Raw genomic sequence first — 27,861 nt, 5'->3', positions numbered from 1 at the left:
TTATAAAATCCTTCATAAAATCTATCATGTTAACTCATCCATCTCTAAATATTCTGATATTGATGAAACTTGCTCTTTTTGAGGTTTTGTTGAAGAAACAGCCACCCATTTATTTTAATGATTGTAATGTAGGCCTAACCAATAGATTTTGGGTTGAATTAAGTTTTTTTTTAGCCCTACAAATGTGACCCACACCTTCATTCTCAAATACGTTATCTTTTATTATGAAAACCCAAAGCTGCTGTCCCTTGAATATGTTGTTAATTTCTTTATCTTGTATGCAAAATTCTTCATCCACAAGAAAAAATGTCTTAAGTCTCCTTTAAGCTTTCCTCTTTTTCTTGCTGAATTTAACAATTTTATTTCGTCCCTTAGACTTGTAAATAACAACAACAACAAAAAAGTGCACAATGTTTTATGCATTATGATAATTTATTCAAAGAAATGACTTAACCTTATTATTATGCTTTTCTTTTTCTTTTCTTTTTTTTTGTGTTTGTATAATTACATCATTTGATGTATGCAAATCCAGGATATTTATGTTTTCTGTTGTGTATCAGTTTGTTCATTGTAAAAGGTACAACCATGCTTAACTTCCCTGAGGTTAGTTATGTATAAGTTCTGCAATAAATTAAATAAAAAGATTTTAAAAAATAAAATAAAATTGGGAGGGGAAGTTATTTTGAATAAAGATTAGGAGGGTACATGATTACCCATGATTATGATTATTATTATAATAAATTATTTTTATTATAATAAATATAATGATAAATTATTTTTAATAAATACTGCAATATTCCATACAAAATAAGAATGGACGATTTTGATTTAATGGTGACTTTAAAGCAAAACACAAAATAAATCATGAAACAAAAAAATATTTATTTGGTCAATTTGTTTTCATAACTTGCAAAATCACAACATTAACTATGCAAAGTTGACTCTTGTCTAAATCTACGTGAAGCCAACAATAAAACCACAGAAAACTAGCCATTTTACTAGCAATTCAAAGCCTACTAGTTACTAAGTTGCTAATGTTATAGGTAGCATTCCATTAATTGTTACGCTTACCTTTATTTTGAAACCTAAGTCTAGTATTACAGAGGAAGTAAACTGCCCGGTTGTTGCTTAATTCACAGCTTCACATGAGTGGCCTTTAAAACCAAACAGTGCGTCCTTCTTTGCGTAGTTAGAACTTATATTAAGAAACAATGTCAACAGCGATGAACTTCGGAACCAAGACGTTCCGACCCCGTCCACCGGACAAAGGAGCGTTTCCCTTGGATCATTTCGGTAAGTGATTATGCGCATGCACCGTTGAGCAATAAGCAGTCATACTTTCAGCGTCCCAATTCGCTTACTTATACTGTGCCCTAAAAGTATTTACTGTTTTTGTGAAGAAAAAGTATAAGCTTTGGGAGATACTACTTCGTCATAATTGCGTATTTAACCTAACGCTCTGTCGCTTAAATGTGTCATTCATGGGAATGATCATACCACTACTGCCTTAAATGTGGAACAATCCAAATTATAAACATGTCTTAGTCATAAATAACGACTTTTGAATTCTAAGCATATTGAAGGTGATTTTAAAAAAGCTAATTTAAGACATTTTACAGCACTTTGAATTACCATGTATATCACGTTTTCAATGTCCCTATATGCCTGTGTATCCCAATTTCATAAATGCAACACTTCCTGTATGTGATTATCATTTTTACATTGTTGAGTATATCAGTAAAGATTCTCTCTAATGTATATGATCTTTTTAATTATTAAATTTATTTTAGTTATTATAATCAAGGAAGGTTTTTAGCTTGTCCCTCAAATTATTGTCCATCCTCTTATTTTTGACTGCTTCCCCTTTGAATGAAAATTGTAAAAAATTAAATGGCATATCATTAAGTTGTCATCACTTCTTTGAAGGGAAAACAACTTTGGAAAGTGAGTGAGATCCTCTATTATTTTAATGGTCTATTTTTATTTTTATTTTTATTTATTTTTCATCAATTTTATGTTTCAAATTTGATGTGGTCAACCTTAGTACGCCCACCCTGTTTCACTCAAAAGACTAAAACAAATAATTTCAAATCATAAGGTAGCACAGTTTGACTGATTAAGCTGTAAAATTCCCTACATGGTTTTTTTTTTTTTTTTTCAGATGACAAGAGAATAACATAACGCAGTATTTTAACGTGACAGATAACCAGAACATCTATGGCGAGAGCTCTTTTCAGTTGCTGCATTCTTTTCATGTCAAGTCAAGTCATCTTCATTTATATAGCACTTTTAACCATGTAGATTGTTCCAAAGCAGCTTTAAAGTCTATTTAAAAGAATGTTGTGGTCAATAGTGTCAAATGCAGCACTAAGATCGAGTAACACCAATAGAGAGATACAACCACGATCGGATGATAAGAGCAAATCATTTGTGACTCTAATGAGAGCAGTCTCAGTACTATGGTACAGTCTAAATCCTGACTGAAAATTCTCATTTCTTTCTAAAATCATTTCAGATATCATTTCTTTCTAAAAAGGAACATAGTTATGAAGATACTAGCTTTTCTAGTATCTTTGACAGAAAGATTCGAGATCGGCCTGTAATTGACTAATTTTGTAGGATCAAGTTGCGTTTTTTTAACAAGCGGTTTAATCATAGCCAGCTTAAAGGTTTTTGGTATGTATCCTAGAGACAAAGATGAATTAATGATAGTAAGAAGAGGATCTATGACCTCTGGAAGCATATCTTTCAGTAGCTTAGTCGGTATATAGGGTCTAACATACATGTTGTCTGTTTAGATGATTTAATGAGTTTAGCGAATTCTTCCTCTCCTATAGCAATAAATGAATCGAATTTTTTCTTAGGGAGACTACAATGCACTCCCTGATGCGATACTGTAGTAGATGGTTGCATAGTTATAATTTTGTCCCTGATATTATCAATCTTATAAGTGAAAAAGTTCATAAAGTCATTACTTCTGTGTTGCTTGGAAATTTCTGGGCTTGAAGCTTTCTTTTTCGTTAGTTTAGCCACTGTTTCAAATAAATACCTGGGTGATTCTCACGAAATCCAGATTTAGAAGGTGTCCAGCAAAATAATTTTTAAAATGCCCTTGAAGACAATTTTCTTTTTGCACATACAAGATTAAGGTCTGAACTTACTATAACCATTATTTTTAGAAGATTTTTTAAAAATTTCCTATATAATTATTTACATTTTTTAGATGAAGTCCATAAAAAATTATCATTACTGCAACATTACATTACATTAAATATATGGTTAAAAATGTGTATTTTTGGCTAATGTTAAAGTAGACTCTTATTACTCATGCTCAAAGCTATGTAAAACTCTGGAGAGATTACTTTTTCATATTTATTATTTTTTGTAATTTCCTTATTTTCTCTCATTACCGAAACATACGTGATGATTTACAGTTTCTTTTATTTAATTGTTTCACTAAAAGTTAACATACACATTTGTTATGTAGCAGACCTTAAATAAGTAGTGTTATATAATATGTATATACATTTTAAAACAAAATATGATTATCTAATTATTACATAATTTGTAAAAAAGATACATGTTGCGGTAATGAAAATGCCATTTCGGTAATGAGAATCAATGTTTCGGAAATGAGATTTAGCTAACACATTCACTGTTGACAAAGGGGTTTGATGCCTAACCCTATTTTACATATTTAAAACACATAACATTTTGAAAAGAATATTTATTTCATAAACAGTGTTTCATTTTCGGTTCAGACATCACAGTTCGGTACGAGTTCGGTACAATGGAGGGAAAAGCAAAACAAAAATGCAGAAGGCTTGTGCATGTCTCAGGCTGTACCACCAAAGGAAAATAAATTACTTGTATCTTGTATTTTTTAAATAAGTTTTATTAATAAAGTAAGGCATAGAACCAGTTTATTTGCAGTGCACTGACAATAGTTTTATATAATTAGTTTATTAATTAAATTAATAAAAAGACAAAAAGACCTTGAGATATGTTTGGTAATTGTGCCTGAATGAATTGAAAATTAATTTGCTACATTTCAGAGTAATATATTTGTTTTCCTTAATTTTCATTAACAGTAACTTAAACACTTATCAGTTTGAATGACTGTATAAACAAAATGGAGTATGTTTTTATGTTTCCACTGTTCGATCGCGCGCGCGCCTCACACACGCGCGCGCACACAAATAGAAGTAAACACTTTGCGACTTTTTGATCCCTCTCCCTCTCCCTCTCTTTCTCACACTCACACCATATTCCAGCATTGCAAACTTTACACGGGGGGTAATCCAGCTCTCGAATAGCGTACCATCCCCGAGGGCCGCCATTGGCTAACAAGCCATCACCTGCTGTTAGCATTCCATTGACTCCCATTCATTTTGGCATCACTTTAACAGCGAATAACTTTACATCTGAGGCGTTTAAAGACTCTATTTGTCCATTGTTTATTTCTAAAGAAATACGACAATGTATAAAAGGCTCCATTACCTTGCATCTTACGTTATGGCCCCGTAGAGGCAGTTTTTGTAAACATAGGCTAACGATTGCGTCATAACCACGCGACTCTCTAGAAATTACCGTATAGACAGGAGGAGAAGCTCGCAGTCAATCGGGGGGACGTGGAGGCATAAAGTCCGATAAAGTCAAGGGAGAAGCCCATGACTTTACATCGCAGCCTGCTTCAGAGCATAGACAGTAAAATAAATGGACACAGCGACCCCATAGACTTCAACGGAGAAAAGTGAAGTCAATTAAAAGCACTTCTTCCTGATGGCTGAGTATACTGCGCAGACTCACACTGAGCTTGACGACGTACATTCACCTAAAGGATTATTAGGAACACCATAGTAATACTGTGTTTGACCCCCTTTCGCCTTCAGAACTGCCTTAATTCTACGTGGCATTGATTCAACAAGGTGCTGAAAGCATTCTTTAGAAATGTTGGCCCGTATTGATAGGATAGCATCTTGCAGTTGATGGAGATTTGTGGGATGCACATGCAGGGCACGAAGCTCCTGTTCCACCACATACCAAAGATGCTCTATTGCAGTGGTTCTCAACTCAGCAGCGGGTCCCGAGGACTGGAGTTGAGAACCACTGCTCTATTGGGTTGAGATCTGGTGACTGTGGGGGGCATTTTAATACAGTGAACTCATTGTCATGTTCAAGAAACCAATTTGAAATGATTTGAGCTTTGTGACATGGTGCATTATCCTGCTGGAAGTAGCCGTCAGAGGATGGGTACATGGTGGTCATAAAGGGATGGACATGGTCAGAAACAATGCTCAGGAAGGCTGTGGCATTTAAACGATGCCCAATTGGCACTAAGGGGCCTAAAGTGTGCCAAGAAAACATCCCCCACACCATTACACCACCACCACCAGCCTGCACAGTGGTAACAAGGCATGATGGATCCATGTTCTTATTCTGTTTACGTGAAATAGACTCTACCATCTGAATGTCTGAACAGAAATCGAGACTCATCAGACCAGGCAACATTTTTCCAGTCTTCAACTGTCCAATTTTGGTGAGCTCGTGCAAATTGTAGCCTCTTTTTCCTATTTGTAGTGGAGATGAGTGGTACCCGGTGGGGTCTTCTGCTGTTGTAGCCCATCCGCCTCAAGGTTGTGCGTGTTGTGGCTTCACAAATGCTTTGCTGCATACCTCGGTTGTAACGAGTGGTTATTTCAGTCAAAGTTGCTCTTCTATCAGCTTGAATCAATCGGCCCATTCTCCTCTGACCTCTAGCATCAACAAGGCATTTTCGCCCACAGGACTGCCGCATACTGGATGTTTTTCCCTTTTCACACCATTCTTTGTAAACCCTAGAAATGGTTGTGCGTGAAAATCCCAGTAACTGAGCAGATTGCGAAATACTCAGACTGGCCCGTCTGGCACCAACAACCATGCCACGCTCAAAATTGCTTAAATCACCTTTCTTTCCCATTCTGACATTCAGTTTGGAGTTCAGGAGATTGTCTTGACCAGGACCACACCCCTAAATGCATTGAAGCAACTTCCTTTAGGTGAGTGTAGATGTGACGTGAGCAACCCTTCTGTCTTTTAGTAGCTGTACCAAGAGAAATCTGAATCATTCCCTTCCGAATCTTGCAGAGAAGGAGAGCGTGAGTAGGAGCTGTCCATGAGCTAGGAGCAGGAGCAACTTCTGCTAAGTATTCTGATTAATTATGACCGCCGCTAGCGTAGCTAGCGAAAGCGGTCATATAGGGATTGTCAAAGTGTTTGACAATTTGAAATTTTTATGGTATGTTGGTCTACTAGACTTTTATGGAAAAATTTCATTTGGTCCCCGGGGGCCACTTCCCCCCCCGCGCTGGGGCCCCCGTAAATTTTTCGTCAACGATACCAGGGACACCGAAGCACCGGGGAACATGAAATTTGGTGGGCATGTAGCCCCACTAGACTTCTAAGGAAAAATTTCGTTTGGTCCCCGGGGGCCACTCCCCCCCCGCGCTGGGCCCCCCCAAACCCCAAAAAATGCAGTTTTTCCTAAATAACTACCTGAACCGTGGCACCGAGGATGAAGAAATTTTTATGGTATGTTGGTCTACTAGACTTTTATGGAAAAATTTCATTTGGTCCCCGGGGGCCACTTCCCCCCCCGCGCTGGGGCCCCCGTAAATTTTTCGTCAACGATACCAGGGACACCGAAGCACCGGGGAACATGAAATTTGGTGGGCATGTAGCCCCACTAGACTTCTAAGGAAAAATTTCGTTTGGTCCCCGGGGGCCACTCCCCCCCCGCGCTGGGCCCCCCCAAACCCAAAAAATGCAGTTTTTCCTAAATAACTACCTGAACCGTGGCACCGAGGATGAAGAAATTTTTATGGTATGTTGGTCTACTAGACTTTTATGGAAAAATTTCATTTGGTCCCCGGGGGCCACTTCCCCCCCCCGCGCTGGGGCCCCCGTAAATTTTTCGTCAACGATACCAGGGACACCGAAGCACCGGGGAACATGAAATTTGGTGGGCATGTAGCCCCACTAGACTTCTAAGGAAAAATTTCGTTTGGTCCCCGGGGGCCACTCCCCCCCCCGCGCTGGGCCCCCCCAAACCCCAAAAAATGCAGTTTTTCCTAAATAACTACCTGAACCGTGGCACCGAGGATGAAGAAATTTTTATGGTATGTTGGTCTACTAGACTTTTACGGAAAAATTTTGTTTAGTCCCCGGGGGCCACTTCCCCCCCCGCGCTGGGGCCCCCGTAAATTTTTCGTCAACGATACCAGGGACACCGAAGCACCGGGGAACATGAAATTTGGTGGGCATGTAGCCCCACTAGACTTCTAAGGAAAAATTTCGTTTGGTCCCCGGGGGCCACTTCCCCCCCGCGCTGGGCCCCCCCAAACGCCAAAAAATTCAGTTTTTCCTAAATAACTACCTGAACCGTGGCACCGAGGATGAAGAAATTTTTATGGTATGTTGGTCTACTAGACTTTTACGGAAAAATTTCATTTGGTCCCCGGGGGCCACTTCCCCCCCCGCGCTGGGGCCCCCGTAAATTTTTCGTCAACGATACCAGGGACACCGAAGCACCGGGGAACATGAAATTTGGTGGGCATGTAGCCCCACTAGACTTCTAAGGAAAAATTTCGTTTGGTCCCCGGGGGCCACTCCCCCCCCCGCGCTGGGCCCCCCCAAACCCCAAAAAATGCAGTTTTTCCTAAATAACTACCTGAACCGTGGCACCGAGGATGAAGAAATTTTTATGGTATGTTGGTCTACTAGACTTTTACGGAAAAATTTTGTTTAGTCCCCGGGGGCCACTTCCCCCCCCGCGCTGGGGCCCCCGTAAATTTTTCGTCAACGATACCAGGGACACCGAAGCACCGGGGAACATGAAATTTGGTGGGCATGTAGCCCCACTAGACTTCTAAGGAAAAATTTTGTTTGGTCCCCGGGGGCCACTCCCCCCCCGCGCTGGGCCCCCCCAAACCCCAAAAAATGCAGTTTTTCCTAAATAACTACCTGAACCGTGGCACCGAGGATGAAGAAATTTTTATGGTATGTTGGTCTACTAGACTTTTATGGAAAAATTTCTTTTGGTCCCCGGGGGCCACTCCCCCCCCCCCGCGCTGGGGCCCCCGTAAATTTTTCGTCAACGATACCAGGGACACCGAAGCACCGGGGAACATGAAATTTGGTGGGCATGTAGCCCCACGAGACTTCTAAGGAAAAATTTCGTTTGGTCCCCGGGGGCCACTCCCCCCCCGCGCTGGGCCCCCCCAAAACCCAAAAAATGCAGTTTTTCCTAAATAACTACCTGAACCGTGGCACCGAGGATGAAGAAATTTTTATGGTATGTTGGTCTACTAGACTTTTACGGAAAAATTTTGTTTAGTCCCCGGGGGCCACTTCCCCCCCCGCGCTGGGGCCCCCGTAAATTTTTCGTCAACGATACCAGGGACACCGAAGCACCGGGGAACATGAAATTTGGTGGGCATGTAGCCCCACTAGACTTCTAAGGAAAAATTTCGTTTGGTCCCCGGGGGCCACTCCCCCCCCCGTGCTGCCCCCCCCCCAAACCCCAAAAAATGCAGTTTTTCCTAAATAACTACCTGAACCGTGGCACCGAGGATGAAGAAATTTTTATGGTATGTTGCTCTTAAGGGCCCACATCAACCTAGCCCATAATCACTCATTTGTGATTTGCGCCCCTCCCATAAAAAATGAAAATGCAATATTATTCTGCTTTAATCGCCCCTATCTTCAGTGGAGATGTTCAGAACTGCACCATATTGCATGTGTATGATTAACTTGACATCTTCTGGGGGTATCCTCTGCTAAGTTTTGTAGAATTTCATCCATGGGGGGGTATAAAATAAATTCATTTATGTGCACATTTAGTGACTGTACACTCATCGGCCTGTAGATGGTGCTGTTGAGCGAAGGGTTGCTGGTTTAGGATGATACTGTCACACACACACATGCAGCAATACAAACAAACGCAAGCATGCACACACACTGACATCCACACGCACAGACACACACCCATACACACACATACAAATCCACATGCACAGACACACACACACACGCGCACACATGTACCCACACATACATACACGCACAGACACACACACACACACACACACACACACACAGACACAAACACACACACACACACACACACACACACACACACACACACAGACATGCACATACTATTACTTTTTTTTAGGTATATACATAAACACGCAATACAGCCAAATTACTCCACGTCATTTATTTTTGTGGAAAGCCAGTGCAGGCCTGAGCGGCGGTCATATTTTGTACCGTGATGCGGTACATCTAGTTATTTAGTAATTTTGCCTCCACGTCCCCCGATTGCCCCACGAGCTTCTCCTCCTGTCCATACAGTAATCTCTCTACTGTGTGACAGAGAGTCGCGTGGTTATGACGCAATCGTTAGCCTATTTTTACAAAAACTGCTTCTACGGGGCCATAACGTAAGATACAAGGTAATGGAGCATTTTATTATTTTTCGTGTTTCTTTAGAAATAAATAATGGACAAATGGAGTCTTTAAATCCCTCAGATGTAAAGTTATTCGCTGTCAAAGTGACGCCAAAATGAATGGGAGTCAATGGAATGCTAACAGCAGGTGATGGTCTGCTAATCAATGGCGGCACTCAGGGAAGCTTAAATTTTTTACGAAACATTGGCCCCCTGCTTCAGAACTAGGGCGGGGCTACAGATTATGTCCCTAAAGAACCTGCGTATCTAACAGTAGTTCCGCATTACATTAATTAATTTGCACATAAGTTTATTTATTTTATTACCATGTATTCTCCGTGTAAATTTATGCACCGAACCGTGACCGTTTTTTCCCTATTATCACCCTGTCCCCTGACCTCTCTCTCTCCCCTTTCTTCTGTACTCCTCAAGAAGGATTGGATTGCTGTTTATTTTTTCCCTGTGCTTTTTCAGCCTGTCGTTTAGTGATGCCCTTTTTTATCAACTGATGCTTGCCTGTAACAAAATACACAATAGCCGTCTTGAATGTAACATTTCGTAAAAAAGACGTAGAAATACATTGTTTCACAGTAAAACTATTAAATATTAAATAATATTACATTTATAGTAGGTGGCCTATACTGCATTCATACTGCTTTTTGTGGAAAGCACTTTATAAAAATGAAAAATTAGTGACTCCTACTGGGGGGGGTTGTAATAGCTATTTTGTTTACGCAATCTGTTCAAGAAGTGTTAAAGCTACACTGTGTGATATTTTCCCCCCATCTAGCGGTGAAATTGTAGATGACTACCCAGTGAATATTAGTTTCTATTCCTTTCAATTCCGAGGGCGTTTTAATTCCTACGGTTGGCCGTATTGTTCCAAGATTAACATGGCTTCCAGTTCGACTTCGTCCAATTGCGCCTTTAAAACTATTCATCACCTGTGATCCGTCGCAGCACAGATTTATGTTACAAGGTAAACAATACTTTTTCACCATTGACGCGAGGAAAAGTAATACAAGTTATACTAGAGGTTGTTCTGGCGTTATGCACAACCATGCTATGGTTAGACAATCAACGATAAAACTTCGAATTTACACATAGGCTGAATTACCTGTCGAGAAGAAAGCAGGCAACTTCGGCGTCCGCTTTAAAATCTTTGCTCCTCATGAGCTCTTTCCATCTGGGAAAAGTTACTCCAATATTGACTTTGGTCTGTGCTGTTGACGGTTTAATTCCCTCTTTCAGTTCCTTGGCGACTCTGCTACATGTCCTCAAAAATAGGCGTGATCTTCAGCAATCTTTCAAATCTGCCGGCAGTCGCAAGTAATCTCCCCCTCGCATTCGTCGAGTGTAAAACGCGAAGGGCGAAGCTTGAATTTCCAGGTATGTCCCTCTTTGGCGAATGTATTTTCAAGATGGAGGCGCAACATGGCTGCCGCCATTCGAGCGACTCGCTCGTATGTATTATAAATGGCAGATTTTAAGCTTACGAGAATACTTTATTAGTTGGTGGAAGTAATTACACATGAATGAGCACATATAATTTTGATAGAACAAATTGTTTTTTGTTAAGAATCAACTTAAAAAGTTACTCAGTGTAGCTTTAAGGCAAATATCAAGTTATATTGAAATGAGCAAGAGTTATAGTGCACGTCCCTCCTTCATAAATTTGTTTCTCATTACCGAAACATTGAGTATCTCCACCGCAACAGGCCTTCAATTGTTGTGGTGAATGATAATGGTGTTGTGGAGGATGAGTGACCTTAAACATTCTTGCTAACTGTGGAGGCTAAATGAGGGTTAGCTAAACTTTCCCTCTCTTTTTATATTTAGACCATAATGGGGTATATAGTAATCAAAAAATTTAAACGGCAACATTTTTTTTACACTTCACAAACTCATGTTTCGGTAATGAGAACTAAAAAGTCGTGTAGGTACTATGACAAACAAAATTTTTACTTTTATCTGGAGAGAAAAAATAAGAACTGCTTACCTGGTAGCCATTTTGAGTGTCACATTCAATTATGTCCCTTACAACTAAATTCATTGAAAATGTTAGTTCCTAGAGGACTTAAACAATGATTGAAAATTGTTGCGGAGGATGAGAAAATTGGTCTTGGACACATTTATATTCCTTATTATTGTCACTAAATTTACCAATGATCACCAAATACCACATGTTTCTTTACTGTAAGTGTTTATAGTATAACATGCACTGAAGCCTTTTATTTTTCTTATTTTTTAATTATAAATATTTCCATCTCAAAGAACCCAAATCCAGTCATGGACACGTTGCGGTAATGAGAAATTTCCCCTTAAATGTGGAAAATGCAACAAAATTGGTATTTATGATGTCATTTGAAATCATGTGCAAAATAGTACATGAAGAGATGTTTATAACTGTATTCTTCTTATTTTGATAGCATTTACTTTTATCATCAAAATGCTTCATGACACCTCATAAGTCTTATTTCGCGAGAATCACCCACCTAGGGTTTTGTTTATTTTCTTCTAATAGGGTTGAAAAATAAGCTGATCTAGCAGCTTTTAAGGCCTCTCTGTATGCAATCAAACTCTCTTTCCATTAGGGGTGGGAATTGGCAAAAATGTGACGATTCGATAGTATTGTGATATTTGGCCCACGGTTCAATATTATTGCGATTCTTAACATATTGCGATACAGCAAGTATTGCGATTCGATTCTGCGATATATTGCGATTCATGTCTCCCATATTATTCAAATGCATTACAAAAAATGAGGAAAATAAGACCGCTAAACTCACTTCAAATGTCACATTTAACTCTGTGGACATTATCTACTACACATTAATAACAGAAGTGCAAAAACTTTGTCCTTGAACATTCAGGACATGACCTTATTACAGGACAGGACACAATTATTCTCTGAAAAGGAGACCTCTCACATGAATGGTGAGCTCCCAGCACATAAATTAAAATTATTTACATACAATAGAGTAAAATAAAGCAGACATAATTGAGTAACATAAACCTGAGAATAATTATATAAATAAGAGTAACTTAGAGCTTCAATCAAATTGAAAAAAATAAACAAAAATGTGTACTGCTAGAGTCCAGTCATGTTGGCTGCAAGATCATCAACCAAAAGTCATTTGGGAATATTGGCATTTTTGTTAAGAAAAAGGAGTTGGTCAACATGCTCAGATGTTAAAGTGCTCCTCTGGGCCGTTACTATGTCTCCTGCAGTGGAGAACACCCTTTCAGCAGACACACTAGTGCAGGGATGGGCAACTTCGGTCCTGGAGGGCCACTGTCCTACAGAGTTTAGCTTCAACCCTAATCAAACGCACCTGAACAAGCTAATCAAGGTCCTCAGGATTACTAGTAGAACATTACAGGCAGGTGATTTTTTTCAGGGTTGGAGCTAAACTCTGTAGGACAGTGGCCCTCCAGGACCGAAGTTGCCCATCCCTGCACTAGTCGCTGGAATGCTCTGGTATCTTTTAGCGAGTTTGGCTAGGTAAGGATACATTGTCTCATGAGCTTTCCACCAGTTGAGGGGGTTTTCTTCTAGTGGCAGTGGAGAAGCCTCCTGGTATCTCTTCACTTCCTCTTCAGCTTGGGTAAATGCCGACTTTTGTGGGGCTGTGGTAGAAAATGTTTCTCCCAGTAAATCAGCTAGCCCAGATCTTCTTTTAGGTTTAGGCTCTTCAAGCTCCTCAAGATCCTGTCCATCCATTTCTACTCCAAAATAGGGCTGGGCAATATATCGCATGACATTGTTAGGCGCATCTCATCAGTAAAGCCAGTTTCCTTGATTAGTAGTAAATCGCCATCACCTGCTTTCAGATGGAGCGGCATTTACAACACAGAGCCGTAGTTAACTGACAAGCTGAGCCATATTGCATTAATTACGTATCGCCTGCAATAATTAATGCGATATGGCTCAGCTTGTCAGTTAACTACGGTTCTGTGTTGTAAATGCTGCTCCATCTGAAAGCAGGTGATGGCGATTTACTACTAATCAAGGAACCGGCTTTACTGACAAGATGCGCCTAACAATGTTAGGCGCATATCGCCCAGCCCTACTCCAGAGGCACTGCTGGTCTCTTCTTGCCTAATAGTGGGCTGTAGGGAAACATTAGATAGATGTTAAAATATTTTCCATTAAAACAGATATAAGAAAATAATGCTAACCACCACTAACCAGTATAGAGATTAATCACCAGATGAACATAGGCTTGGTTTGAAAAAACAGATAAATAATATAGCATTTTTAAATACTTTCTGACATTTTAAAATAACTATTTAAACAATGTAATAAATTAATTAAATAAAGCCTACCTGAAGGCTGGCTGCCTCCACAACCTGTCTGAATAAATGTCACTGATGGCATCTGTGGTCAGGAAAGGCAGTGACTTAAATCGTGGATCCAGGGCCGATGCTGTGTGGAGGGTGTTTTTTTCTTCAACAGCGCTGTTTGATGACTTATTGCCTGTTTGATGTCCCTCACAATTGGTTTGTCCCCCATTGTCTCTCGTGTGTCATTTAGCAGCTGTGCCTGCACTGGAGCAATGATAGACAAAGTGGGATTCTTCTCCTCTGAAACAAGTTTTGTGGCTACTAACATCGGTCGAAGTGCTTGCATTATGTCCTCAGCATCTGTAATGTCATTTTCGTTTAGGGTGCAAATATCACTGCCTGACCTCCTGACCTCAGAGGACAACAGAGGTACCCCCCCACTACCATGTTGGACGTGTTGTCCGTAACCAAAACAATCTGTTTGTTAGTGATACCCCACTCTTCGGTTGCTGTTTTCAGCAACTCAGCCATCTCATGCATCGCCCTGGTTTGTAAAACATGAGTTAAATGCTGCCATTCATTCGTGATGTGATGCGCGGTTATGGTCATGTACGACTCCGTAGCTCCTGATAGCAACTCCTTCGGCTAAACTCAAAGTTTAATTTACCTCATCTCTGACTTCGCTGTAGAGTTTGGGGATGGCAGTGTCGGTAAAATATTTACGCGAGGGGATCACATACCTGGGCTCCAGTATGCTAAGCAGATTCTGGAAACCTTCGTTCTCCACCACACTGTAAGGCTGTAAATCTTTGGAGATAAAGTAGGCTATCGCCTCAGTGATTTTCTTAGCTCGTTCAGAGTTTGGAGGTAACTTTATCATTTTTGTTTGGTCCAAGGTGTGTTGATTTGGGGGTAGGACAACAACTTTGGGGCGTTTCACTTACTCAGTGGCCGCTAACTCCAAATGGTACCTTGTAAGATGGGCTCTCAAGTTTGTCGTATCCCCACAGTACTTAATCTTCATGTGGCATTCCTTACATATAGCATGCTGCATGTCAATGTCTTTATTATTCGCTTTTTGATGAAAACCAAAATTTACCCATATTTTTGATAAAGCAATCTTTAGTGGCAGAAGTGATGGGTCTAACATATTTGTTACACGGAGTCGGCTTTACAGCCTTGGCTAAATGTAATTTACATGAGACTAGATAATGATCTGAAATGTCATCGCTCTGCTGCAGAATTTCAACGGCATCAACATTTATTCCGTGTGATAATATTAGATCTAGAGTATGATTACGACAATGAGTAGGTCTTGACACGTGTTGTCTAACTCCAATAGAGTTCAGAATGTCTTTAAATGCCAATCCCAATGCATCTTTTTCATTATCTATATGTATATTAAAATCACCAACAATCAGTACTTTATCTGCAGCTAACTAACTCTGATAGAAAGTCAGCAAATTCTTTGATAAAATCTTTATGGTGCCCTGTTGGCCTGTATACAGTAGCCAGCACAAATCTCTGTAACGTGATTTGTCATTTACACTATATATTTTTACATTAAGCACCAACACTTCAAAAGAAGTATATTTAAACCTAGATTTCTTAGTGATTTTGAAAATATTACTATAAATTACAGCGACACCTTTGCTGATGTTTCTAATAACCTTTGCGTTTCAGACGTGGTTCATGTTTATAACAGTAATCTTGCGGGGTGGACTCATTTAAAGTAATGTAATCGTTTGGTTTTAGCCAGGTTTCTGTCAAACACAGCACATCTATATTATAGTCAGTAATCATATCATTAAGTCAAGTCAAGTAATCTTCATTTATATAGCGCTTTTAACAATGTAGATTGTCTCAAAGCAGCTTTACAGAGATAAGCGTATAATTTAAGGTAACAGAGATTGTTTCGGCTTTACAGCAGAGTTAAGTTATTTCCATCTAAAGTTAGTTTTAATTGATTTGGTTCCGTCGCAATGATCATTTGTTATTAAATTAGGGGCCGCTAAGACGACACCACTCTCTCTACACAGACTTTAAACGCGAACCTGTGAGAAACGCTGATGGCGCTCACAAGCGCATTTAGAATGGGTTCTATAGTTATGTGGGTTCTATAGTTATGTGCGTTTGAATATACGCAGGTTTGGAATTCCCTACAAGCCAAGCCTAAGCAAAATACTTGTCTTTCCTTATAAATGCAGGAAAAACCTTGGGATAAACACAGACACTAAAATTAGCGTAGATGCCATTCTTCTCATGATGTAACGAGTACATCAGGATTTTTGGGAAGTGTTCCCGGTTCCGGCTGACCTAATCTATGCAGCATAACATTGAATTATAGAAGTCTATAATGTATTATGTGAAAGCTAGGTCAAAGAGATGTGTCTTTAATCTGGCTTTGAACTGACAGAGTGTGTCTGCTTCCCGGACAATGGTAGGAAGACTGTTCCAGAGTTTTGGTGCTAAATAGGAAAAGGATCTACCGCCAGCAGTCAATTTTGATATTCTAGGTATAATCAACTGGCCGGAATTTTGAGATCATAATAGACGTGACGGACTATAATGCGTTAAGAGCTCGCTCAAGTACTGCGGAGCTAAACCATTCAGTGCTTTGTAAGTAATCAGCAATATTTTAAAATTTATGCGATGTTTAATAGGGAGCCAATGCAGTTTTGACAGAACTGGGCTAATATGGTCATACTTCCTGGTTCTGGTAAGAACTCGAGCTGCTGCGTTTTGAACCAGCTGTAGTTTGTTTATTAAGCGTGCAGGGCAACCACCTAGTAGAGCATTACAATAATCTAGCCTTGAGGTCATGAACGCATGAACTAATTGTTCCGCATTTGTCAATGAGAGCATATGGCGTAATTTAGATATATTTTTAAGATGGAAAAATGCAGTTTTACAGATACTGGACACGTGACTTTCAAATGAAAGATTGGTATCAAAGAGCACACCCAGGTTCATAACCGACGACGAAGACTTAACAGAGCAGCCATCAAGTGTTAGACAGTATTCTAGATTATTACGTGAGGAAGTTTTTTGTCCAATAATTAGAAACTCTGTTTTTTCAGAATTTAGAAGTAGGAAATTACAAGTCATCCAATTTTTTATATCCGCTATGCATTCCGTTAATTTTGTGAATTGATAAGTTTCGTTAGGTTTTGAAGAAATATAGAGCTGAGTATCATCGGCATAACAGTGAAAGCTAATGCCATGTTTCCTAATGATATCTCCTAATGGTAGCATGTACAGAGTGAACAGCAGCGGTCCTAGTACTGAGCCTTGTGGTACGCCATACTGAACTTGTGATCGATGAGACATCTCATCATTTACTGCTACAAACTGATAACGGTCAGATAAGTATGATTTAAACCATGCTAGTGCATTTCCCGTAATGCCAACATAATGTTCTAATCTATTTAAAAGAACGTTGTGGTCGATGGTGTCAAATGCAGCACTAAGATCGAGTAACACTAATAGAGAGATACAACCACGATGATAAGAGCAAATCATTTGTGACTCTAACGAGAGCTGTTTCGGTACTATGGTACGGTCTAAATCCTGACTGGAAATCCTCGCAGATATCATTTCTTTCAAGAAAGGAACACAGTTGTGAGGATACTGCCTTTTCTAATATCTTTGACAGAAAAGGTAGATTCGAGATCGGCCTGTAATTGACTAATTCTGAAGGATCAAGTTGCGTTTTTTTAACAAGCGGTTTAATCATAGCCAGCTTAAAGTTTTTTGGTACGTATCCTAGAGACAAAGACGAATTAATGATATTAAGAAGAGGATCTATGACCTCTGGAAGTATTTCTTTCAGTAGCTTAGTCGGTATAGGGTCTAACATACATGTTGTAAATTTAGATGATTTAATGAGTTTAGTAAATTCTTCCTCTCCTATAGCAATGAATGAATCAAATTTTTCCTCAGGGAGACTACAATGCACTGCCTGATGTGATACTGTAGTAGACGGTTGCATAGTTATAATTTTGTCCCTGATATTATCAATCTTATAAGTGAAGAAGTTCATAACAATAAGTGCTTTTGAAATAAGGGATCGAATATTCAGCAACCCAAGCTTTATCATTTGCTCATCTGTATTATAGCTGTTTTTTTTATTTGTTGAACATCAATTAAATTTTTGATGGGTTAAAGTTTTTTGGATTTCCAAATTCGGGGAACAGACACAGTCATATGTGATGATAGCTAGGTGAAAGAGTCTCTATGTGATGGTCATGAAATCCAGTGAGAAGCGCTTGAATTCAGCGAGGAACACAAATGTCTCAGTGATTTAAACCAGCTTAAAGGCAGATGAAACAGCGCTGACAAACTGTGCGCAACGATACAGTCTGAAGGCTTTTCCGTCTACAAATTCCCATCATTTACCACGGATTTACTGTTAGCCTAGTAATATTAACTGCACCATGAAATGTATAGGATTACATATTGAATTGTATTATATTATTAATGTAGACAATGTATTAAAGGACTAATGGAATATAATTACAGTATTTAATAATGTATTTAGACTACTGTTTTTCATACAAATACCATAGAAACCATTAAGTTACATTTTGCCATGATAGTGAGGTGCTACAGGCTATGCCTGGTTTCATCTGTGGTTGTCATGATCTAAATGCATGATACTGGATGACCAATGGTTAAGTTTAATAACACTCAAACAGTCAGATTATTATATTTTACCCCAAAAAAAATTAGCAAATGCAGAAACTAAGAAATTGTCCAATAAATATATTTATTTTGTTAAGGAAAAATGACAAATGTTTGAATGTTCTACCTCAGATTTGTGAAATGTTCACTTGTTTGGCAAGTGTTTGTCATGATATGTTCTGACAATAAAGAGTAGTTTAAAACCACAGTTAATGCTCTGGTTTCTACAACTTTCACTTCGGAGCGAAAATCTGCCTTTAAACTTTAAAGAAATAAAGATTTGACTTTTATCGTGATAATTATCGATATCGACTGATATAAAAAAATTTATCGTGATATTTTTTTTTTGGCCATATCGCCCAGCCCTAATTCTTACTATCCTCGATTAAAGTTTGGATGCGTGTCTCTAGTTCTGAAATCTTCCCCGTCAGCTTTACTATCTCCCTGCATTTATCACATGTAAATCCTGTGCTGACAAAGGATATGATAAACATGTTGCATGAGGTGCAAGTAACAATAAGAGGAGATGACATGACTTACCGTGTTTGTTGACTGATCCTACTCACCTAAGTTGTTGGATGGACTCGTAAAAGGCGCGAGTGCGCGCAAGAAAAATAAAGTGCGCACGGATGGCACGCTAACAGTGTTGTGCTATAACGATTTAGATTGAAGCTAGCTATGTCAGGTTAATGTGTGATGTTGAGTAAGTTATATTTAGCAGTATAAACAACAAGGAATGATAGTAAATAATTATTCAAAACAGAAAAATATACAAAGCTTTCAGACGCACACCAACGCAAACAGCAGCAGAAGCAAAGAGGCAGACTGGAGCAATCGATCAATGAATCAGTTCATCCTGATTATTTTCTTTTTTCCTTTGTATTCTGCTGCAACATTATGAAAAAAGACAATATTGCCCATTTGTGGTCTGCTCTCCTGATTTTATTTGTGATAAATCCCATGAACAATAACACTGGAATTCACTAAATCTCTCCGTTTCTCCCACCAAAAAACCAAGTCCACCAAAAATGAAAATTCTGTCATCATTTACTCAACCTCAGGTTGTTCCAAACTTGTATAAATGTCCTTTTTCTGTTGAACACAAAGGAAGATATTTTGAAGAATGTGGGGAACTGAAGTCAATGGTGCCCTAAAGCAGCCTGGTTACAAACTTTCTTCAAAATATCTTCCTTTGTGTTCAGCAGAACAAAGAAATTTATACAGGTTTGGAACAACCTGAGGGTGAGTAAAGTATTTATCTAATGAATTAAAGGGCCCCTATTATGGATCATGTAGTGTGTAACATAGCTCCAAGTGAATGATAACATGTCGGGTTGTATTCGCTATAACAACCGCCTCACTCTACACTATCCCGCTTATTACATGGCTACCTACCAAATAAATCAATAATTTGACACAAAATATTGATTTAAAAAGGAGTTTATTGATTTAAAAACGATTGTATTGCTTCCGCTAAAGAAAATAGTCCGTTCCGTCTCTACGGTTAGAATCCTGCGTCCATACCAACGCTCTGTTTTTCATGGCAACGGTGTGTTATCCTTAGCAGCAGTCTGTTATCAAGAAATAACAGACCGCATTCTACATTAGAATTTAACCAAGCCATGTAATAAATAAAGTTATTGTCTTTCAAAAGTAAGAGTCGACTCTGAGTCAATTAAACTAATCGTTTTTCAAACGAGTCATAAGCCGTTTTCGTTGTGACGTCAAGACGAAACATCAGCATATTGCCCGCCCTGTTATTGCGTGCGCAGACACCAGGAGAAACTTGAACGCCCTCAAACCGGCAGCTGATTCCTGTGGATACTAGACAGCATCATGTCGAGAAGACGCTGTGCTCTACAATGTGAAGGTAAAGGCAGTTTTTTTTTCACTGTCCAAGGACGAGCATGTGAAGAATCAGTGGTTAAAATTCATCTTTACCATGATACCACAGCAGTATAATCCTAACTTTTGCTGTGTTCCCTTTATTTTACTGACGACTGCTTCTCAAATCTCTGAGTTCAATGCAGGATTCGCAAACCGCTTGCTCTTGAAAGATGGTGTTAAAAATACTTGTATAGGTCTGTGTAGGTATACTGTGTAGGTCTCCTGCTAACAGGTTAACTCACATTATTACTGTCTTAAGCCCTATTCGGACGGGACTAGTTTAACATGGAGAGGTGGGTAATTACTAGAGCTTCTCTGTGATTTTAGTCCCGTCCGAATGTGCCATCTCAGTAATCATTACAGACAATGTCAGTAAAGATTACGGCGACTTTTACCTTCAGTAAAAAGGTCCAGAAAAATTACCTCAGGTAATACTAATCCCATGCGCTGGGACGAGTCTGTGGCAAAACTCAAGTTCAGAAAGAAGATCGAAGCACTTATTAGAGGCACGAAACATCTTTTAGCGTTAGTTAAGTGCCTATTACCAACGCAATCCAATCTGAAGTTAATTAATAAATCATTCGAAAATAACTGTTTTATAAATATGTGTTTGTGCACATGATATCAGGAAGCAACGTCATAGACACATTGCGACAGGAGGGGTACGGCGATGTGCAAATCGAGTTACCCTTCCCACTATACTAGTCTAGTCTAGGATACTAGTCTGGTGGGTTTAGTTAATCCACGGTACTGTAGTGGGGGAAACCCAGAGGGTCTGGCTGATCAAAACTGTAGAGACGTCTAGAGTTATGTAGGCGCCGGGGAGAAAAAAAAAAAACAGAAAATACTGACCATCATGGGGAAATCTCAGAGTAAAATGCGCAAAAAAGATCATTATGATAAACCGGTGTTTTGTCTGATGAGGCGAGTGTATGGGTTCAAATGTTTGAAAAGTACTGAAAAGGTTAATTAAATACCATGATTTCCTTAGAGAAGGAACTTTAAGTGTCACTAGGCTGACAGTAGTTAAAAACCCTGTTGTAGAGGGACGTGAATAACAGAAGGACTGTGGATTATAAGCCAACAATATTGTGCTGGTTAGTGGAGGCAGAGTGCAAAGAAAAAAGTCAAACTGCCTGGAGAAAAACTTTTTTACCTATTCATCCAGTAAATGGATGCATGACATTAGATGTCTAGAGAACTTACATTTATGTAATAAGGGTTGAAAGAGCAAGCAGCTTTAAGGCTGTCTGTGCAACTTGGGGATTGAGATATGAGTAATATAATATTTTGGTTTCTGCAAAACAGTAGTGATAAGTGGGACTGAGACAATAATGATAAACTTGTTGAATCTGCAGACTAACCATTTGATAGATGAAAAGAAATATAGTAGAAAAAAATATAGACACAAGTTTATGAGAAGAGCTCGAGTCCTGAATGCCTCAGAATCTCTCTCTTTCATTCAAAGTCAGCTGAATACTGTTATCTGAGCCTGTGTCATAAGTGATAATAAGCTATTTATAGTAAAGCACAGTGTTTCAGTTGAAAATCATAGACACAGAGATCACAGAAATCATGCTACAGGCAGTTTAGATTTTTACATTCAGAGGGCAATTTGTTATTATGTGAGATGGGTATGAGAGTGGAGCAGATGACTGTGAGGCCAGCAGCATCATTACATCATTAAGGGGGGATGAGCTGTGAGAAGATATGGCAGTCTGACCCAGAAATGTGAGTTCCTCCATACCACTCAGCAGAAACCATATTGCTTGGATGGCTTGTATTTCATTGTTACAAGTGTCTGCAACTATGTCAGGGGACAACACCCTGAAGAAAAGGAGATTAGAGATAAAGAGCTAATGGGAATGGGGCTTTCAAAAGCCAGCTGAGACCATGAGGTGATTGTCATTATTTGTTGTGGAGATGTCACACCGGAATGTGACGTTCTTAATTATACCAGTATTTAGTTTCTCCACTGACAGGAAAAGGACAGCAACCACTTCTAGAATTTATGCAATTTATTTAATAATTTACTCACAATGATAAAATAGGCAACAGGATTTAAAAAAAAAAAGTAAAGAAAAGCAACTCACTGGTCAGTTAACGCTACAGCACAATTCGTCACAATTCATCAATTCATCAGTTTAGGTTCATAATCCAAATCCTGTCCTATATCAGTATATAAAATCATCAACCAAGCATAGAAATCCCAAAAATAAAATGTATTGAAAGAAAAGTTCGGCAGTCAAATCCCAAACCACATTCAAGGTCCATTGGCCTTATATGGAAGTCTGATAGACAAGCGGGCCGCAGAAGGGCGTGCTGATTCAGATGAGGCAGTCTAGTTCGTCCCTTCACGCATCTCCGTGATCCAATATAAACAGCGGCAGCACTGAGGAGGAGTAAAAGCAGCCCTTAGTCTCACGCAAAATACTGGCCGAGCTCTCACACACACACATAAGTTGATAGGCAAGACAACTTTCCTTTACTTGGCTCAAATCAGGCATTGAATCCACCGTATGAACATCTGCGTCCCTCTTCTGCTCCACTGTAGAGGAATACACAAAACCCTCAGATCGCAATACACACAGGCATGGATCACACGCACCCAAAACACCAGTAAGCTGAGCACTTTCCTTCACTTATCTCCATTAAAGCGTTGTAATCAGATCCGCGCCCACTGCTCGTCTGACTGTGACTTTCTGTAATCAATCGCAGCGATCGGTGTTCCTGCCCGTATAGGTTCGACTCGCGGTGTGCGTGCGTTCCCCTGCACACCTTCACTCTGCCCCGCTCTGCCTCCATTTCTCGTTCGTCTCTTCTTATCTTGCATACTCCCGCCCCTATCCTTAATCAACAGTCCATTAGTCCGAGCAGCACTGCCAATGTCAGAGCGAGAGGGTGGGGTCTGTCAATCATAATTGTTTGTGAGTAATTAGGCCCACAATTAAGCAACCAGTGACACAGCAATGAGTGATCAAAAATACACATAAAACACAAACCTAATAAATTACGTGGGTGAAATAAATGACACACAGGGGTTCAATATTATAGACAGACAGATGTTCCACATTTGACAGAGACAGTAACAAAACTTAATTTATATGAGGAACATGATGTTGGTTGCCTTATGGGCAAGAAGAAAAATGTATAGAAGGGTTGATATTGAACTAATATGTCTATATCATAGTTTTACTCTTGCAGGTCATTAGACATGGCATAGGATAATGACCAAGACATGGTGGTGGCTAAAGATGAAGACTGTTTTTAAAGATTAAAGAGGAAAAATCTTAGATCTTCTGAGAAAAAAATTAGAGAGAAAATCTGGATAACAAAGGTTAAGTAAATCCAGCATTTAACCCTCTGGGGACCAAAAACGCGCCCGCGCGTTTTGCTCGTTTTTTTTTTTTTTTTTTAGCAATGAAAATAAACACTAAATGCTCTGTTAATTTTGATCTTTCATTTTCGTGTAATACATCAATCGATCCTGTTCAGTTTCTATTTTTTTTCTGTATACTCACAATAAAAATAAAGTGTTTTGCTTTTTGACAAATAAAGAAAAATTAACATGATGCCATTTCTGCCTTCTCTCTGTTAGTAAACTCCCATTTGAAACGCGTTCGAAAATGATCTATAACTCCGCGAAAATTCAGTCAAACAGGCAAACAGACCCACGGGCATAAAGCTTGAGATCGCATCTGTTAAATGAAGTAACTTATATAAAAAACAAATATTCTCAGCTTCTGTAATCTGTATAAAAAGAGAGCGACTCCAGTCGAGCTCATTACGAGCTAATTCACAGTAATGTGACCACTCCCCGGAGAGCGCGTGCTATTCAAACGCAAATTCTGAGAACTATTTCAGAGCTGTGAAACGCCCACATCAGCTGTAAACAAAGCGCGTCGCGATCGAATGAGGCATAATATAGCCTACCTTATGGAGAAAAGATTCCTCAGAACAGTGCTGATGAGGAGCAATATCTCCTGATATGAGGAGCAGATCCCGCTGAGGAGTGAGGTAGGCTGTTTTCTTTTCTCAAGTGTGGAATAACGTTATGGAATAACGTTAGTGTAGACCTATGTAAACCGCAAAAAGATGAATCGCATTTCTATAATATGACTCGCCTTTCTGTGAGATGAATGAAGGGTACATATTTGTAAAGACTGTTTAGCCTAAATATAAATCGCGCGTCTGTGTGTGAAAGAATAAACTGCTTTGCTATAGCCTACTGAGATGAGTAAAAATCGACTGGAATATGTTGAAATAAAATGTATTTGTATAAGCAACGTATTAAACTGCAAATTAGCATTTATATGCCCTAATATTTCATAAAAACAACGTTACAGTCAGTCACTTGTTGACTAGATTTGGGTACAGTTTTTAGGCTACTGTAGAATATACTGCCACATCAAATAAGCTTTTGTTTAGCAATTTCTGCTCATATCTAACGTTATATATATATATATATATATATATATATATATATATATATATATATATATATATATATATATATATATATATATATATATATATATATATATATATTTGTCAAAAATAAAGTCATAGACTAAGATGTTAGATGTTCCAATGTTGGCTATATTCAAACTAATGAATACATATTATGATAAAATGTAGGCCTATAATCTTTTTTCTTTTTCTTTTTTACAAAGAAAGAGTACACTTGAAATATTGTTGAAATTGTAATTATTGTTGTAATTGTAACATTTTTAATAAAATAGCAAAACATATTTACAAGAGAGATGTAAGCGAAATCTTAAATGGTCGATATAAGTCTTCTTCTAAATACATCTTTTGTCCTTGCATTGTGGCTCAGTCAGTGTCACACCTGAAAGAATGGCTCATTAGGCAGAGTCATTATGCAGAGTGGGTGGGACATTGTAATCTAAGGTGTAAACTACTCCTCCCCCTCGCATATTGGCTTTCCAAGCAAAACCTGTTTTACACCATTTAAATCAATGTATTTTTTTTTTTTGTGAACGATAAAGCAAGACTATTTTCACATAATTTTGAAGCTAGAACTCAAAGGGACAACATCCATTAGTCAAAAGTCTTGTGGACACATATTTAATATGTGTTTTGTGGTCTTAATTCAGCAACTTTCATTTTATTTTTTTCCAATAACCACGCACAAACATTATTCTCTTAAAAATACAAACATCTACATACAAGTTGCTCGCATATTATGGTAGCCCTGTTTGTGCTATATAGAGTGAATTTACACCTTTGCCATTAACATGTTTATAAATAACTGAAAAAAGCACAAATGTCAAGGCATGTCAGAACATCTCAAGGGCCCCAAAAACACCTTGGTCCCCAGAGGGTTAAACTAAAGATAACCTTACAAATGTTACTTGAGTAGCGTATTTTAGATTGTCGTAAGGGTTTTAATTTGAAAGTTCTATATTGTAGGGAATTTAATATTACATTGTGTCTAAGTTAGAGTCTTAAGAGGCTGTTGAAAAGATCATTTGTGTGTAAAGTGAGAGAGACTGTTTGAGTGGAGGCATGGATGGTGCCTCAGACATAGACTATTATCTGTTAAAACTTGAACAAAACAAAGAAATTATTTTAGAACCAAAACAACCCAGATGACTTTGTAGCGTTTATACGCCCACGTATAAATATAATTAATTATTATTCATAACGAATTATGATCAATAATTAATAATTTAATTATTTTTAGAATTTACTGTAGCAGAATCAATAGTATGACATTTTATCGGTTCATCCAATGAACAGAAAGCATAAACAATTATTAACTCTAGGAAATATAATATCTTCCTGGCCAAGAAAGAATAATCCCCAGCTAACAATAAATTACGAAGTAAATTAAGGGTAACAGCATAGGTAACTTAAATCGAAGTTCAAGACAATAAATTTGATAAGCACATACACAAGCAATCTCTTTTCAAATACAAACAATACTTTATTGATTAAATACTAACACATACAGCTAATGTCTAACACAAACGCACACGCACACACACACACACACACACACACACACACACACACATTCATACGAGTTGCAGAAAGGAAGAGAGTGAGGAAAGAGTGGGTTTAAGAGTGAAAGGATGAAATCTCACGATTCCATATGCACTTAGACATGACCTGAACGAACCATCAAACATTAATTTAACCCTTCTATCGTTTCTTAGACAGGTTATTACATTTATCAAAACACCAGTCAAGATTTTAGTCTGGAGGCAGTCTACTTGCGTCTTTGCTTTTGCGTTCCTTTTTGGGAATTCCCTTCGTTGCGTAACAGAGGGTTTCCCCGGGTTCGTTCCTCGGCTGTGGTCTCCTTGTGCCTGGGTCTGCGGCGTTCCAGTCACGTGTTGTGCTGGCGGATGAATTGAAAGTCTTTGTCTGAAGCTGGCTTTGCAGAAGAAACGTGTCTCGAAATCTTGTCGCAAAACTTAACTTAGAACCGAGACTCACAACGGAAAATAAAGGAAATGATAACTCAGAAAAGAAAAGAAAATTTAGATGAGAGTAGTAAGATGGCTTGAATAAATCTAACCCATCTGATCTTAATTTGGGTTGGTCTGCTCTTCAGTTACATGGTTGCTCTGGTTCAGATCTTCATCTTTTTCTGCCCATCTCTCTTGAGAGTGATAGCAGAGCGTTTCTTGAGGGTGAACCCAGAGAGCGAGAGCACAGAGAGAGCTTCGAGAGCAGCGAGAGAGAGAACTTAGAGAGAGTTAGAGTCTAAGGGTTCTCTTACGAGAGTCCTCTCGTACTGCGTTTTATCAAAACGCTACGGGAAAAGTCTCTTTTCACGAAACACTGAAGCAAAAAATTATCCTTTAATTTTCATATATGTAAAACGCGTTGCGGCAGCAGCAGACAGCTATGGCGAGACGGCTTGCTCGCTTATTGGCTGCTCTGCGGCAACTGCTTAAGCCTATCGAGCGAGGCCTGAGATGGCATCAGGCCAATGAGGGCGCTTCGCGCCCTCCTCGCCACTTCCCGCCGAAACGGGCGTGGCTTACCTCTATAAAAGGAGCTCGAGAAGGCTGACTCACTTGATTTTAATCTCTTCAGCGAAGCGCACGCATCGCTGGATCACGGAAGCAAGCGTCGTTCGAAGCAAGCACTTCAGCGGGACGAGCCCTCGAAGCCGCTGGCCAACGCCGCCTTCTACTGCCGTACCTGCTGCGCTTTCCGACGCCTATATCCTTTATTGCTATATTGCTCTGTTTTCTGTGTGTGTGTGTGTGTGTGTGTTCGCTGCAACACTCACCCCTAAAAAGAGCTGCGTCTTTTTCAAGACGCCTTCTCATGCAGCGCTCGCGCTCGCTGACGGCGAAATGCCCTTACTCCGAGCCAATTGCCTACGGTGACTCTGAGGACTCGCCAGGCATCCTTCCGAGGCTGCCCTTCCTGGAAGCGGACGGCGGGATTAGTTTTTCTTTACGTTACAAGAAAAGCTACCCTGCCTCCGCGCGCGTCATTCACCGGCGAAGGAGAAAAGAGTGTTCTCAGTCCC

At 39.2% G+C, this 27,861-nt stretch overlaps 1 protein-coding gene across 1 annotated transcript in view; it reads left to right on the top strand.

The window, feature by feature from the left end:
* Positions 1 to 1,132: 1,132 nt before the first annotated feature.
* Positions 1,133 to 27,861, top strand: part of LOC308686310 (cytochrome c oxidase assembly protein COX19-like) — a 64,954-nt gene continuing 38,225 nt past the window's right edge. Inside the window, exon 1 of the mRNA XM_081394708.1 lies at positions 1,133 to 1,293. Coding sequence (XP_081250834.1) covers positions 1,212 to 1,293 — 82 coding nt within the window. The 5' untranslated portion in view covers positions 1,133 to 1,211. The remainder of the gene's footprint in view (positions 1,294 to 27,861) is intronic.

The sequence above is a fragment of the Scardinius erythrophthalmus genome, assembly GCF_964197995.2.
Source record: "Scardinius erythrophthalmus genome assembly, contig: HAP1_SCAFFOLD_121, whole genome shotgun sequence".
Taxonomy (NCBI): domain Eukaryota; kingdom Metazoa; phylum Chordata; class Actinopteri; order Cypriniformes; family Leuciscidae; genus Scardinius; species Scardinius erythrophthalmus.
This window is presented reverse-complemented; position numbering and strand designations above follow the sequence as displayed.